The sequence below is a fragment of the Pecten maximus genome, unplaced genomic scaffold (genome assembly GCF_902652985.1).
Source record: "Pecten maximus unplaced genomic scaffold, xPecMax1.1, whole genome shotgun sequence".
Taxonomy (NCBI): domain Eukaryota; kingdom Metazoa; phylum Mollusca; class Bivalvia; order Pectinida; family Pectinidae; genus Pecten; species Pecten maximus.
This window is the reverse complement of record NW_022979579.1, coordinates 1,990-19,108: the sequence shown is the minus strand read 5'-3', so window position 1 is coordinate 19,108 and position 17,119 is coordinate 1,990. Positions and strand designations below refer to the sequence as shown.

Sequence of the window (17,119 nt, the reverse complement as noted above, 5' to 3'; positions counted from 1 at the left end):
TAGGAAAGTCATAAAGATTTGATAAAAAAAGTTTTTTTTCTAATAACCAATAAAAAAAAATCGATATTATGGAATAGTCCCCAATTTTCCAGAGCGGGCACCATGCAGATAAATCTGCTGGTAGTATGAAAATGGTTAGTGGAAACTATTCCAAACATTGCCTTAAAGCTGAATTATAAGAAAAGTGTGGTAAATTGTCTAACATAAGGTATAAGAATATTTAATCACTGCATTTACTGCAAATGCAAAGATGATGTTTAGGAATGTGTGAAACTGTACATGTACATTTGTATTTAACATATATACAAAGATATAGTTTAAGGATGTACAAAGTTAGTGTTAAATGATATGTGAATCACTCTACTGTATAGATATGTCCTCTTGTTCCACACAAAGTGTGACTGAGTGAAATAAAATCATTGAAATCGTTGAAATCTAATATGGTACGATATCGAGATTCGTTACACATCCTTCCGTTCTAATAGATTGGATAAGAACTGAATCAACCACGCGAGTTTGTATGAGACAGCGTTCAGATTTAATGGATGATATGACATGATATCACATTTAATTACACATATTTATGTAATGTTATACCCGATACATATAAATTTAGATCCTTTATTGGAAAATAAACTAAAATAAATCAAAGTTCCAAGGAGGACACTGCGCAAGAACATTTGTAGACCTGCTCTTGACAAAACTTCCCCATTGTAGTCTGCCAAAGTCATCCAGCAAGACAGCCCACATTATACTGACAGGGTATACCAGTCGCCCTACCCTAACATGTACATGTACCATCAGTACAGACTCTGGTTTGTCCCACCAGAGAAAAGCCATAAGTGAGTCATTGTCAAATATTTATATTTCCACTAAATTCATACTCAATGAACCTACCACAGTTAACTCGAGTCATTTTTCAATGAACTATATCAAGTCCGGCGTAGGAATACATTTGTCGAACTTGGACTATATTTTTTTAATTCCTTTTCAAAAGTGATCATATTTATATGAAATAAATTCCTTTAAAACTAATATTTGTTTTAATTTCGCTATTAAGTTTGTTCACGAAAGAAATCCTAAAAGTATTAACCATATGTAGACGAAGAGTGATTACGTACATTTCGGTAAGTTCTGTGGTAGACTTGCACAAGTCCCTATTTGACAAAGACAAAATATTGTACAAAATGTAAAAAAAAAATATAAATATAAGGATTGAATAAAGATATGTTGAGGTGTATGGGGGTATAAACCTCAGACCTATTCAGGTTTATACCCCCATACACCTCAACATAACATTATTCAATCCTAAAGAGATATCATAAAGAAGATAGTTGATAGAAAGAAAAGAAAAGATATGATCCGAAATTAAGTCGCCTCTTACCATAATGGAACGGGGACAGCAGATACATTTTTTACGCCCCATGACCTACTTGTAGAGCAGTGGCAAGTATTACTAGATGACAATGTAATCATTACTGTTGCTGTATTATTGACCGCAGATGGAGAAACTGTATAGCTTTAATGCATGACTATATGTAACCAAAATGCATGTGACATTACTTTAGCAACCTTTTACTTAAAACACAGGATGTTAATTTTATGTCGAAAAAGTTATAGAATTTTAAACAGAGCAACAATAGTTTCGACAGAGTTATGGTAACTAAACTCCAGATTGTGTTTCTTGTTTGACAGCTGTACCATAACACTGACATACACTGCCATATACAAAAAAATAAAATTTACATTTTCTATGCAAGCGCCTGTGGCATACATTAACATTAGCTTGTCCTACCATGGTACATGTACATACTGTCGATTCAAACACAGGGACTTGAGAATTTGTTACAGTGTACATGTAATTGGACATTCCCTAGTGTGTATAGCACATTTTCAGACGTTTTTGTTTTGTGTGTGCGTTCTTTTGTTTTTTTTGTTTTTTTTTTTGTTTTGTTTTGTTTTTGTTTTGTTTTATATAAAAACTGGGTAAAAATGACACCCCCATTATAATGTACACCAGCGGTGTCATTTTTATCGAAAGTGTACTTTGCTATACATACTAGGGTTGATTGCATTGATCTAGGCTACAATTTGAGAGTTTTAACGACAGCATTGCAAGTCTGAAATTCTATTCGAGTCTATTTGTATATACAAAAGTTTGAACTATCTGAAAGTTATTGGTTTGTATCACAAGATTTGAGTAACCATAAGCACTTTTTATTTTTATTTTAAACTGATCTTGAGTGTACCAATATATATCTATTGTTTTATATGTTTCGTTTTTTTTTTATGTCATTTTGTCTCTTGCCCATTTTGCTCGTATTTTTAATCACATTTTTTTGGCACTTATGACTTTTACGGTGTTGATGGGCCGTTACACACTTTAATTAACTAACTAGGGAATTTTCATTTTCTTGAAGACTGTAACAAATTCTCAGGTCCCTGTTTGTGGTTCAAATACGATCATACATATTTCACGTACTCACATTTCGGACGCTAAAACATATGGGGGTAACAGTTGATAATCAGGCCAGAGCCCAATGTTTGAACCATTTCAGGATTTCGTTTTTCGGGAAATACCCGGCGGTTTACTGTTACAGTTGCCGTATACATGACATACTACCGTTTTATGTCACCCACAACGCAACTACGCAAGCCAAGGGTGTCATATTGTAACCCTTGCCTAGTGAGTTGCCCACAACGGTGACAATCATTTTAGTACACGACAGGTCGCTTTTTCCTTTTTAATGCCGCTATGGCATACAATTATAGAGGTCGCAGTGACCTTTGTTTAGTTTAAATCATGTCTCCTTGTTTTGTGCTCGTCTCCCAAGCTTTATATCCACTGTTGAACTCGGTTTTTATAGCTCACGATTTGTTTTATCATATACCGACGTAAACAATTGGATTTAATTTTAAATCACGTATCCACCATATCCACATGATCTGTTACTGGTAGTACAAACATCCTCTATAAACACCATATACGTTCTCGGGATGCAAATTAATAGAGATCAACTTTGATTTAATGAATCCTGACTCTGTCAAAATCCCATGGGAAGGGGTCAATTGATTTTAATTATTTATTACACAAACGTAGAAAATAAGAAATAAGCTCGCGTTTGTATACAAACTATGGCTTCCTTGTCCATAACACAGACGGAGACGGTGGAACTTGCTTCGCTATTAATCTATTCACAGATATAAACCTCAGTTTGTGCACGCACGTGTGTTGACATTTCAAAATATATACAACTTTATTTGAACAATTCATCCGTAATTAAGATATTTCAAATAATCCGTACTGTTTCAATGTTACATTTCTCAACCATTAGTAAAGTACAGCTGTAAAGAAAGAAAGAAAGAAAGAAAGAAAGAAAGAAATTCCTGTTTATGATCATGGCTTTTTTGTAATGCTCTTTTCTGACAATACAAAACACTATCATACATTTGATATATACGTATGTACACATTTTGCTTAATAATTTGAAACGCCATTCACTGGAATATTCAATAGAATACATGCTAAAATTAAGATGTGGTTGGCACGCTAAAATGCTAGAGCTGCGGTCGATTTTATGATGATTGCACGTGAAACGTCGTCAGAAATTGACATTGAAAATACGTAGAAAATTTGCGTCAGATAGGATTCCTGACGTCAAACATCACCAGCGTAAGGGCTATCTTTGTTTGACGTCATGTGACGACGTCATAATTACGGTGACGTTGGCACTTTTGAAATTCGGGGTGACAGCGAAAGGGTCGTATAAGGATCTTTCAAATTGAGGAAAATTCATTATTTTCGGCAACAAAAGAGGATAGCATTTAATTTTAAAACAAAATCACTCTCTACACTAGCGCTACGGTCGCGTATGTGTTGTCTCTGTGTGTCCGAACCTTTTATAGTTTTGTTTTATGTATTTATCTATATTTTCACTGCATTTATATTAAGTAATAAATTAATTGAATTGAAAAACTCGTATCAAAGTGTTGATTTATGTACAAGTAAACAGATCAAGAATTCTGAACACAGATTGACCAGGTTATGAATAGACCCCTATAGGGCTAATTATAAAAAGGAGAAACTGACCAGGTGTGGTGACTAACACACCTGAGCCCGATGACTCCTAATCAAGTGTATATCCATGGCCATCAGGTGAAGTTGATGGTGGCGGGGAGGGGGATTAGTACCCATGGCAACAAGTTAGGGGGACAATTAATTCAAGTACATGTACATGTCTGGCAAGTCTATAACAATCACTGGTTCATATTACTGGTGTGTAAGCATTGACGATTTGTTTAACCCCCAGAGTGCCACAGGGCCTATTTATAGGCTCTATACTACTACCGTTGAGTGCCAGAGAGCCTATTTGTAGGCTCTCCGAAATCCGACCGTTCAACAATACCAATGACGTCATCGACAAATTAAATAACGTCATAGACGGCGTTTCCGTGTCTCGGCATACCAGAGGTGCGTTCGGTAACGAGAACGTTCGCGAGCTTTTTTTTGGCGAACGTTTTGTGATCACTGAACGCTGCGCTCGCGAAAAACGATTTCAATATGGCCGCCAATATGGAGGATGTAATTAGATTATTGATTCTTGACGAGGTGGCAGTCGACACTGTAAACTTCGATTCATATACAAATGCGTCAGTAGCAGTCATAAGATCAACAAATACTGCTTTACAGTTTGTATTAAAACCTGGCAATGGCAAAGACCCAACACGGATCCTTAATTACTTTGAGGAAGTAATACCAATATATTCATTAGCAGAATTTAAGGGTCATTTTAGAATGACAAAATCGTCATTTGAGGTAGGCTTACATCATTTGCGCCTCAGGGGTTTGAAAGATGAATGATCATTATGAATGAACAGAGTCAGGATATATGTATATATATATGCACAATTCATCTTACAAACCCCTGTGTTCACGGCATGCTCTGTTTTCAAACGAGCCTTGTCAAAGCTATGAAATGTCTGCAATATTGCATTTTTACGTCTAAAATATACAAACCCGATTTTAACTGGATACGGGAAATGAAGTTTTTAAAAGCGATTGTACTGGTCGACCAAAGTTGCTCTTCGTTAAATATATGGTTGGACCTACATGTAGGTTGAGACTTCCTTCCAAGGCTTGCATAAGCATTTGAAGGTCTGCCAGAATTTTAAACCGAAAACGTTTCATTTAAAAGCGGACAAACAATGAGAATTGAAATGAGTGTAACGACGTGAAATTTGCACAAGCCAGCTGGCAGTATCTATTTTTGATGGTCACGACGATATATATTATATGAATATATCCGCCAACAAGCATTGTTGTCGATATCATATTGTGGATTTTTTTGTCATGTACTCTAATATTGTTATTATGTGTGCCATTTAGTATACAAGTTTCTCTATTACTGTTAAACCCATCTAAAAATATTATATGTGTACTAACTTTTCAAAAGTAAACTGTGTCCAGCTATCTGGGGGTTTATCCATTAATTAAACATTTCTCAAATAAAACTAAAGATGATTCATAGTTAAGATGCAAAGAAGATATCTGCATTTGAAATAACTGCCAACCTACATCTCTCGTCTATAAATGCATTTACAGATCATTAAATGTCTCTGATGAATTATATTATACACATGTACGTATACCGTACAGTACCAAAGTATTTGGTCACGCCATATTTCATGTATTGTGACAAATTTTCTGTAGAGATATGCACTATTGCGTACTTTTGAACGATATATATTATTAGCCTAGTTGGAATAAAGAACAAAACGGCAGCACACTTTCGTAAATTTAAACTTGTTTCGATACTGTGCATAGGCCCTATATATTTTTTATCGGAAACAAAGCAAGCGGAAATAACTAAATAATTATCCTCTTCAAGTATATGCAAGTTCAAGAAAATCTTCTGAAAAACAAAATCATTAACGCACGAAATATAAAAAATATGACGGGACAGAGTACTTTTGGCACGCTAGATCTACTCGTAGAAGTCTACATGGAATTTGTGCTCAATTTAAATTTATCCATCAATTACACATGAGAGAACTTACCTTTAGGTAGAATTCCAGTCTGTCGTATCAGCTTTTATGACTCTATCATAAATGCGTCGCCATCTATCTGCATAGTCTAGATCTAGATCTATATTGCTTTTGTTTTTCGAACCGAGGAAAGTCTAAGCCAAAGTATCAAGCATGCGCATAAATCAAGTTAAGGAAACAACTGTTATGTTTGAAAACAAACACTCGTAGGGTATTGTGTTTTTTACTCACATGTTGTTGCATTTGACAACGCTGTTTCAGCGTTCGAATTCGTTAGTGATGGTCGCCATCTCGCATTACGTAATGTAGAAAACGGAAAGCGGAAAATCCGGATAATTATTATTTTTTAAAAGAAGGGTGTTTTAAGACATATCAAAACTGAAAAACTCAAATAGATGTCATGTTACTAAAGGATCAGATTTTTAAAAACCTTTCAAATATGAAATATTTACTGTTGAGGATGTCACTAAGTAGAAATAATTTCTCCTGAAAATGGACAAAATGTATTCAAAAGTGTTATTTCCCAATATTTACAGTCTGCACTGACTTTCACACGATAACCATTGTTCCGCAAACTAAATTTTTTTTCCAATAACTTCGTGTTTTAGCAATTTACCTTGCGCTCCATTGGATTTATGATCTCATAAACTTAACAAAATCACAGGTTAATCCTTAAATAAAAACTATCAAGGACTGGATGGCCTAGATACTGAAATTTACTAATTGAACAAAGTCCTTGATAGTATTCCAATCCATGCAGAGAAATAGACTGCAGTACCTCTTTGTCCAGAGAATATTTTGAAATATTGGTTAATTTTTCCTTTGGGGGTCCACCCAGAAATTTGGTCTGTACATGTATTTAAACACTAGTACTGCAAACCAAACTGCGGGGTTTTTGGGGACTTCTGTAATGTAATGGTCCCCTATAAAAATTATTACTTGTTCAAACTGAGATATAACTAATTCTTAGATACAGATATTTCTAATTTTACTTAACTGTTAATTGGTTGAAAACACAAATAGCTGGGCACAGTACACAGATTAAGAAATATCATTGAATGACCAAACATTTAACTTGACTGCAAATAGAATAGACAAACCCAATGCTAATCACATGGCCATGGTTTTTCAGGCACTGTGTGGTCATTTGGCACCTTGCATCCCAGAAAGAAACGTTTGCATCGAGAAGAAACTCCTTGCGACTTTATGGCTTCTTGGCAACAAAGAGTGTTTTAGAAGTGTGGCTGACCGCTTTGGCTTCAGCAAGAGTTCTCTGCACGAAAACATGTTAAGTGTAGTTCAAGCTATAGTTGCTCAACAGAAAAAATTCATAGTTTTGCCCTCTACTGCTGCAGAACTGAAGCATGTTGCTGATGGTTTTTTTTACCAGATGTGGTTTTCCTGGTGTGGTTGGTGCCGTCGATGGGACACACATACCTATCCCTGGGCCTTCTCAGCGCAGAGATTCTTACATCAACAGGAAAGGGTTTCCCAGTATCCAGTTGCAGGCTGTTTGCGACAGCAACTTGGTCTTTTGCGACGTATATGCTGGTTGGCCAGGTTCAGTCCACGATGCCAGAGTCTGGAGAAACTGTCCGTTAAGTCTGATTCTACCATCTCTGCCACCAAACCAACATCTCCTCGGTGACTCGGCCTATCCTCTGTCTGTTAACCTGCTTGTGCCATTTCGCGACAATGGCCACCTCAGTTGTATCGAGAAGAAGTTCAATAAGAGTCACTCATCAACAAGGGTTAATATTGAGAGAGCGTTTGGCCTCCTGAAATGTAAATTCAGGAGATTACAATTTCTTGACATGCACCTGTTGGATGAAATTCCAAATGTTATTGTTGCATGCTGTGCTCTACATAATTTCATTCTACAGAATGAATCTTCTGATGATGAAGAGTTTGATATGCCAGATGATACTTGCTGTCCACTAGCTGATGACAACTCTACAGGACAAGTTGCCTTGGGAAAACGTCTTGAGATTGCAAACATGTTGATGTAATCAGGAAAATTCATCAGGCAATAAAAAGCATCTCCTTCATTTTGATTACCTTCCCATCGCAAAGAAAAATATAAAGAAACAAGTGTTATTTCAATATACTTTAATTTACTGCTAAATGTTTGATAAGAGATGTTTAAAATGAAAAAAAAACCCATTTATACGAAATATTTCTTTATCAGCGCTAGAGATACATTTTCAGAGGCACAGACACCAATTACCAGTAAATAGTTTTACACACCTGCTTGTACCGGTGATTAGGAGTAGGGGCACTCCACGCGCCCCCTAACATTATACAGTATACATATAAATTAATTATTTATTCAGCATTGCTGAAGTCAAAGACTTCAGAATGGCGTTCCTTTCCGCAGCTACTTCTACCGCTTTCTTCTGGGTGTCCTTTATTTCTGTCAAGATGTTGTTCTGTTTTTCAGAGAAGTCCCGAAACCATTCCGGCATCTCCTCTCTCTTCCTTTTTTTCTTTTCTTTTCTGATTATTTCAGGGGATTTTGCTTTTCCTGCTGAAGCTGTTGCTATGGTACTGCTATTCCCTATTAATATATCATGAAGGCATATATCAGAACAGTCAGTTAAAGGCAAACCCATAATTAATCATGTGGGGGAGGTGGGAGGCTTCTGAATTAATATATCAAAGGTGGTGGGTTAAAACCTTATTTTTGTGTCCAATTCCTTATATTTACATTTGCTCTGCATTTTCCCATTGACACAATGATAAGAGGCAGTTGCTGTTATATCACCTATAACACCCAGTGCCTCAGGCTATAACGCCCAGTGCTATTGTGACGTCATCAATTTCAACTGTTGTCTGCATTTGATTTATGGCTCAAAAACTTGTTGAAATGAATAAATAAATTATAATTATACTGATAATATGGTCATATAACACACATTGCTATTGCTGACAAACTTACATAAAGCCCAAGCAGGCTTTGTTTAGTTTGTCATCAATAGCAATGTGTGTTATAGGACCATAACAACTTTTGCTGAAATATTCATTGCTTAAATGCCATTTAACTTGGGTATTAAATCTAATTTAATATTTGATGGATGGTGGTCTCTGAAATAGTGCCTCCCGCCGCTGCCACATGGTCAAATAGATAAATTTAATTTTGACAGTTATCTTTCTGCATTGAATAATGCAATACAACCATAAAAAGAAGATAAGTTAGGCTGCTCCATTATTAACTGTTTGCTGAAACTGATAGTACTTAGTAATTCAAAAGAAGTTTGTTTTTTACCAATCCAAATAGTATTTGTAACATAATAAAAGCTTAAACCAAAGTTCCATGACTAAGACGTGATGAAATGTAATCTGATTGATATCAAATGGATGATATTTGTATATATTTAGGATAATATGTACAGCAATAACAAAATAACAGCCTATATTACATGTACCTTCCAGTGATGAAACAATTGTTCCTGGCCGAACAGCAGGATCACCGGCTAACAGCTCATCCATGAGCTGAAAATAAGACCAGTTCATAGTATGACATTATGAAATATTTCTGTATTACATTGTAGTACAAAATATTCATAAACAGTATCTGTATTTTCGATAAGAAATCTGTACAACCAAAAATAACTGGAATGCTGTATCACATGGAAATTTAAATAATTTAATTTGCCTTGTGCATTCTCTTCTGTGGTTGATTGAGTAATTAGTTTAATGTCTTGAGGAATGGTTTTAGTATAGGTCTATAAAGGATAGGTCTATTATTAGACAGTAGAAAAAAGTTTTCATGATAATGCACAGTTCAAAAGGATGGTCCCTATATGTACCATAACAATTTATTTTCTTTTAAAATAACTGTTCTTTGATAAGTTAAGAATAATTGTCAGAGGAACTTCCATATTTTTTAGCATGAATAAAAATAAATTCAGCAATATTTTATCAAAGGTTGTTTTAATCCAGATTGTTATTGATGACAGACTTGATAATGCCAATGATATCTAACTTTTTGATTAACAGTAAAATAATGGCACTGTCAGTCCTGTATACTATATATACATGTACCTCAAAATATTCCCATTTCCTTCTGCCCCTTCCAGTCTCCTCATGTCCATCTGCTATGACCTTGTATCTGCAAATATTGAGTACAGACTAGAATGCACTACCATGTAATTCATATTTAAAGATTGAAACAATTGGTTCTTTAACAAAAATGTTTCAAATGTGTTTGCTGTTATAGCAGCTGTACAATAAAAATATATTTACAGAACCACTGCATGTGTCTTTAAACACGCATGACATCTGTGTTCAGAGCATGGATTTATTTTTATCTCATGGTTCATTTTTTCCTGAAATATCAGGAAAAAAAATAGCACATGTATAATAATAACATGTAACTATGGAAACACTAAATTTGTGACTCTTCATGTACACTGTACATGACTTTATGTTATAATAATAATGTCTCAATGAAAAATGAGTTGTCCATTATAAAGGAGAATCATTGAAAATATGTTAATACAAACAATTGCAGTATGTTTTCTCAAACATATATACACGTAATAAATAAAATCTAACAAATGTATTCGTGTACAGGGCCTTTTCTCGTCGGTTTGGAATGTAAAATTGAAATTATCAAACTTGTTTATTAACTTTATATGAAATTCATAAACTGTTTCATGAACATCTCTATAAATAATATCCATGCATATTACTGTGGTGCACTGTAACTGGTAGGAAATCTTAAAGAATATGAGATATATTGTACAGAATTGTATAGTTATATTGTATAAATTTGTTTAAACAATCACAACTACTTAGAAAAAACCCAACATAACTGAGATATTGGACATGGGCTGACTAGCAGAAACTTGGATGCATCAGAGTTTCTTGTAGCATCCTTCTATGCATGGATCATACAACCAAATATAGTACAAATGTACCTGTATTTCAACGACCTCATTTTTTTGTCACATGAGTCATAGGAGTAGTTTTTTCCATGGCGTTGCAGGCAAGTTGAAATCTTCTTCCATATATCTGCTTTCCTAACCAATGGCGACTTGAACTCTTGTTGATGGTCCCTATACGTCTCTATTAGAAGAAGAACTGCCTCATGTGACCATGACGTTTGTTCTGAAGGATGAAATAGACTGATTAATATTACATCTTTAATACTGCTTTTTTATATAATTTCAAAAAGCAATGACCACTTTCAGTTTCTCAAGGCTTTTCAAAACAAAGTTCAATGTTCTTTAATTAAAATGATAATAGATGATCGGTTAACTCAAAAACTGGTACAGCAAACCTATATATAGTGACTTACACCAACATATGGTATTAACTTTGTCCTACGCATACTGTTAAATCAAACTATCAAAACATTGTATATATCTTCATCAAATTTTACAATGAAATCACATCATAGACAAAATGCGATATATTTTTACCTTTTATCTCATTCCTAGTATAAATTACTACATACCTCTATTTCCACATGTCTCCTCCTCATTGGTTACCACTGGTAATTCTGGTGGGGCTTGGCTTGCACTTACAGGGACAGCTGACTGATCATTATCACAAGGCACAGGTCCTTGATCGTGGTCAGACGAAGATACACCTACATCATTAAAGCTAATTCATGTAAATCTTTATTACATAACACATTGTATTCTAAACTCATGTATTGGTATATAAAATGTATCCATGGATAAGAAATGTTATAACATTACAGATCTAGATAAATTCATGCAGTCACGTGTTCAATGAGTAATGATTATTTTTCTTAGTGGAATTATTCAGAATGATTTATCTTGTTTTGAAGATCATGAAAAAGCATTATAATAAAATGGTGTTTGTAAATATTACATACATGTATTTAAAAAAAATCAATCTTAGAATACGGATTAAACCTGATATCGAGCGACTTTGATATTAAATATAATATACATATTTGTATTATCAAGATACATTACATGTATAAATTTATATTAATGTTACATAATTTTATTTGGCCAAAACATTTAAATCAACGGTCATAAAATTTGCATTACAGTTACCCAAGATGTTTCCTCAGACTGATATACAATGTAATACTAGTGAAATTACAACATCCTGAAATATGGGTTAAAATGGAATTGTATGTTACTGTCAGTAAGTGATCATGAACATTCCATTTAAATAATATCATTTCATGTATGGTTTTCCTTTCATTCCTTGATTTTGGATGTTAGTCATGATGAGATATAGAAAACCTTTAAGATATTCATTTACTGATGAACATTGTAGGTTTGACGAGTTTTCCAGGACTTGAACCTGGTACCCATGTTGAAAACAAAGGTAGTACCATCAACTCTTAAAAGTCATGCAAATATCAACATAAATGAATATATCAAAGTTTAAAATGAAGTGTCAAAAACACTCTTACTAATCTCAAAAATTGTATCAATCATATCAAACAAAACTGCCAACATATCCTTGTTTTCATCTGTACCTGTTTCACACTGAAAGGCCTCTTGGTAGTTTTTTACCAAGTTTTTTATCATGGTTTCATCTGTTCAATATGAATAAATACTTACTAATCTCAAAAATTGCATCAATCATATCAAACAAAACTGCCAACATATCCTTGTTTTCATCTGTACCTGTTTCACACTGAAAGGCCTCTTGGTAGTGTTTTTACCAAGTTTTTTATCATGGTTTCATCTGTTCAATATGAATAAATACTTACTAATCTCAAAAATTTTATCAATCATATCAAACAAAACTGCCAACATATCCTTTTTTTCATCTGTACCTATTTCACACTGAAAGGCCTCTTGGTAGTTTTTTACCAAGTTTTTTATCATTGTTTCATCTGTTCAATATGAATAAATACAAGAGTATCAACACTGTTTATTACACATTGAAAACTTTAAGAAAAACAATGCTATATTGTACACAAATCTCATTATCTTACTGCAAGTGCAATATTTTTTTCAGTTTGAATCAATATATAGGCCTTGCTCTATAGGATCCATGTATTTAACTCACAGGTTTCAGAAAGACTATGTATTAATGAACATTTTAAGAAATTCATATTCATATTATATAGGTCTAGGCCTTGATTATTGTATGAACTTAATTGAATAAATATTTTCAAACAGTTATTTTGTATTGTGAACTGAATTGGAGTTTCCTTTACCCTTTTCCACTATGCAAGCGTAGTATGTTTGCTGGTCCACCTTGCAAACAACTTTTGTTCCATCTGGCAGATTTATTTGCAGCTGTCTCCAATATGAGTTGGTGCTAAATGTATATTTTAAAAAAACAATTAATTGCTTAAATACAGAAATGTCAAATTTATCAAGTAACTAGAAGTATAGATCCCATCAAGACAAATTATTTATTCTATAACAGTTATACATGTTACTGTAGATATAGGTTAACAGTTACTTTTATAAATTATTTAGTTACCCTTCTTATTTATTGCCTTTTAAAACAAATGTGTATCAGTCATGTCAGTCTATGTCATGAGAGCAAAATTAAGCTTTAGATTTATTCACAGGTATCTGTTAGGCTCTATCATACCAATACTTATTACTGGCAACAGTTAGGCTTACAAATAGACCTAGAGCCCCAGATATAAGGCAAGTTTAAAAGAAGCACGATTGAAAATAATATATATCTAGTCTAGATCTATCTACACGTACCTACTGTGCATGTACAACAAATATACAGTACAATGGTCCTTTATTTCCTGTACCTAATTTAAATAAACAGGTCATGGGGTATAATTTTTACCGGGACCAGTAACATTTGCATTTCGTTTCAAAACTTATTCTTTATTAGGCCTAAGCTATGACTAGTTGCGATAACCTAGCTCAAAACGACGAGACGATGTTTTTTGTATTGCGTCGTTAGCCAAAGGAGGCGTGCATTAGTACTACACGTAGGCCTAAAGTACTAATATTAATACCCGGCCTCATATTTGAAACCAATCGGCCAATAAGTGACGCAAAAATCGCCCCGGTGTTAATCACACCGGGCTTGCTCCATTACGAGACATGGGATCGATTTAATACCCGGCCGGGTCTAACGACGCAATATAAAAAAAAAAAGTCTCGTCGTTTAGAGTTACGTTATCGCAGCTAGTAGGCCTGCAGTAAAGCTACGAGGGCGTCATGTAACCGATCATTTATCCCCAAAAACACATGCATTTGGGGTTATAAACTATTTCTTGAATACTTATACAAGAATACACTACATTTGAAATCTTTACAGCTATCAAAGCTCTCATGAAATATTGGAATATTGCCCAAAATTGAAAAATACGTCCTGCATAACCTCAGTTTCCCTTACCACTCCGCCATCTTGGTTTTCTGCTGAGTTACCGCCTAAATGCGTTCGCGGGTGGTCCGGAGCGTTCGCAAGCGTTTGCAGCAAACAATGCACTTTTTCAGCAAACGACCAAAACGTTCGCGAACGTTCTCGCTACCGAACGCACCTCAGCTGGGCGGAATAATGGCGGCGCGATTGTTGTTTGCTCCTTGGTTTCGACCTTATCCTCCTGAGAACCGTGACTTCATCCAACCATGTTTGGAACCTCCGGGACCAACCGATATGCCTCCAAGGAATTCACCTCCAATTGCATATTTCTTGCTTTTCTTTTTCGTTAATTTATTACGGAAATGCGTCTTGGAAACAAACAGGTAACGCACGCAATCTGATAGTTTCAATGACATTTTTGAACTGTGGTACATACTTGTTATATACTTATACTGAATAACATTTATATCAACTACGAACTGTAATTATTACTGTACTTACAGTGATATTGTCTTACAGTGTTTTATATTCGTGTGCATCGACACAATGATTGAACATTACAGGTAAAAGTGTTTGGATTTTGTTATATCGAGGCACACAACGTTAGAAGGGCTCAGGTGAACTTTTATTGTATAATGAAGAATTAACCGATTTGTATGGATAAGGTCTAGCACATAAGTACCTATTGATAACTCAAGACTCCAGGGGTACCATGTGTACATCCTTAATACATGGATACAGAAGCAATGAACAAATAGTTACCTTTGAAATCAGACATTGTTCTAATTTTTTTTTTGGATAAAACGTAGGTTCTGTATCTTTGTTCCGTGGACGTTATCGTTTTGATAATGATGGCAGTTAAATATGATCGTGGTGACAACTTATCGGCAATTGTGGAAGGAACATGGCTGTGATTTTAGTCGATTTTAGTACAGTGACGCTGTTCATTGATGCAGATTGTTACCCCTAGACTCAGTGTACCATTGTTCTCTACAACTGACGCTACATGTATGTTACATGAAAAAAATAACCTGAAATTACCGGTTCTTATTCTTTTAAGTGTTTTCTTACAGTCGTTCATTAATCTGAAAATTTCTAAAACGTTACTCTACACAATTTCTGATTAATTTGAAATAAAGACGAACTGTTCCATGCTTCAAGTATTTTGTTTTAACCCCATAATAAAGTATATGCAATGTACCTTTGATATAAGTACACAAAGTCATTCACATCCGTCCCGCCCGTCCCTCTTTTATCTGTCGAGTCCCGCTCCGTCCCGCCCGTCTCTCTCTTATCAGTCGAGTCCCGCTCCGTCCCTCTTTTATCTGTCGAGTTCCGCTCCGTTCAACTCGTCCCTCTCTTATCTGTCTAGCCCCGCTCCATCCCGCCCGTCCATCTCTTATCAATCGAGTCCCGCTCCGTCCCGCCCGTCCCTCTTTTATCAGTCGAGTCCTGCTCCATCCCGCCCGTCCCTCTCTTATCAATCGAGTCCCGCCCCGTCCTTCTCTTATCAATCGAGTCCCGCCCCGTCCCTCTCTTATCAATCGAGTCCCGCTCCGTCCCTCTCTTATCAATCGAGTCCCGCCCCGTCCCTCTCTTATCAATCGAGTCCCGCTCCGTCCCTCTTTTATCTCTCGAGTCCCTCTCCGTCCCTCTTTTATCTGTCGTGTTCCGCTCCGTTCAACTCGTCCCTCTCTTATCTGTCTAGCCCCTCTCCATCCCGCCCGTCCATCTCTTATCAATCGAGTCCCGCTCCGTCCCGCCCGTCCCTCTTTTATCAGTCGAGTCCTTCTCCATCCTGCCCGTCCCTCTTTTATCAGTCGAGTCCTGCTCCATCCCGCCCGTCCATCTCTTATCTGTCGAGTCCCGCTCCGTCCCTCTCTTATCAGTCGAGTCCCGCTCCGTCCCTCTTTTATCTGTCGCTTTCCGCTCCGTTCAACCCGTCCCTCTCTTATCTGTCTAGCCCCGCTCCATCCCGCCCGTCTATCTCTTATCTGTCGTGTCCCGCTCCGTCCCGCTCCGCTCCGTCCCGCCCGTCCCTCTCTTATCTGTCGAGTCCCGCTTCGTCTCTCTCTTATCTGTCGAGTCCCGCTCCGTCCCTCTCTTATCAGTCGAGTCCCGCTCCGTTCAGCCCGTCCATCTCTTATCAATCGAGTCCCGCTCCGTCCCGCCCGTCCCTCTTTTATCAGTCGAGTCCTTCTCCATCCTGCCCGTCCCTCTTTTATCAGTCGAGTCCTGCTCCATCCCGCCCGTCCATCTCTTATCTGTCGAGTCCCGCTCCGTCCCTCTCTTATCAGTCGAGTCCCGCTCCGTCCCTCTTTTATCTGTCGAGTTCCGCTCCGTTCAACCCGTCCCTCTCTTATCTGTCTAGCCCCGCTCCATCCCGCCCGTCTATCTCTTATCTGTCGTGTCCCGCTCCGTCCCTCTCCGCTCCGTCCCGCCCGTCCCTCTCTTATCAGTCGAGTCCCGCTCCGTTCAGCCCGTCCATCTCTTATCAGTCGAGTTTCTCCCGTCCCGCCCGTCCCCCTCTTATCTGTCGAGTCCCGCTCTGTCCGTCTTATTAACATTTCTAACTTTTAATTTGTTTCATATAATTCAAATCATATGTTTGATTGATTCCCGTCTTTCATTTAGATATGCCCGAACTCTATTGCGAGCAGCAGCAGCGACATTAGGACCGCATTGTCGAGGACATAAATGGTATCCCGTCTCACTGACAGAATTTAAAGCATTTATAGGGATTATAATAAACATGGGAATGATTAAGAAAAAAAGGGGCCGTTTCCCCCAA

At 36.5% G+C, this 17,119-nt stretch overlaps 3 protein-coding genes across 3 annotated transcripts; 2 read left to right on the top strand and 1 right to left on the bottom strand.

Annotated features, from left to right (window-relative positions):
* The first annotated feature begins 7,409 nt into the window (after nucleotides 1-7,409).
* On the top strand, nucleotides 7,410-8,054 carry LOC117318983 (putative nuclease HARBI1). The gene has a single exon (XM_033873895.1). It carries the CDS (start codon nucleotides 7,410-7,412, stop codon nucleotides 8,052-8,054), a length of 645 nt encoding a protein of 214 aa, XP_033729786.1.
* A 156-nt stretch (nucleotides 8,055-8,210) lies between these two features.
* LOC117318989 lies at nucleotides 8,211-9,539 on the bottom strand. The gene is made up of 2 exons (XM_033873901.1): nucleotides 9,471-9,539; nucleotides 8,211-8,602 (listed from the first exon to the last, which is right to left on the bottom strand). The coding sequence occupies exons 1-2, from the start codon at nucleotides 9,532-9,534 to the stop codon at nucleotides 8,367-8,369; spliced, it is 300 nt and encodes a 99-aa protein (XP_033729792.1). The 5' UTR covers nucleotides 9,535-9,539; the 3' UTR covers nucleotides 8,211-8,366.
* A 4,984-nt stretch (nucleotides 9,540-14,523) lies between these two features.
* On the top strand, nucleotides 14,524-16,892 carry LOC117318976 (vegetative cell wall protein gp1-like). The gene is made up of 2 exons (XM_033873891.1): nucleotides 14,524-14,711; nucleotides 16,292-16,892. Exons 1-2 carry the CDS (start codon nucleotides 14,524-14,526, stop codon nucleotides 16,890-16,892), a joined length of 789 nt encoding a protein of 262 aa, XP_033729782.1.
* Nucleotides 16,893-17,119: the final 227 nt, after the last annotated feature.

Bases quoted from the DNA above. Each gene is read 5' to 3' on its own strand.
- LOC117318983 (XM_033873895.1), top strand. From the start codon at position 7,410: ATGTTGCTGATGGTTTTTTTTACCAGATGTGGTTTTCCTGGTGTGGTT.
- LOC117318989 (XM_033873901.1), bottom strand. From the start codon at position 9,534: ATGGATGAGCTGTTAGCCGGTGATCCTGCTGTTCGGCCAGGAACAATT. The intron at 8,603-9,470 runs GTACATGTAATA...ATATATTAATAG, and splicing joins AATTGTTTCATCACTGGAAG to GGAATAGCAGTACCATAGCA.
- LOC117318976 (XM_033873891.1), top strand. From the start codon at position 14,524: ATGGCGGCGCGATTGTTGTTTGCTCCTTGGTTTCGACCTTATCCTCCT. The intron at 14,712-16,291 runs GTAACGCACGCA...TTATCTGTCTAG, and splicing joins TGCGTCTTGGAAACAAACAG to CCCCGCTCCATCCCGCCCGT.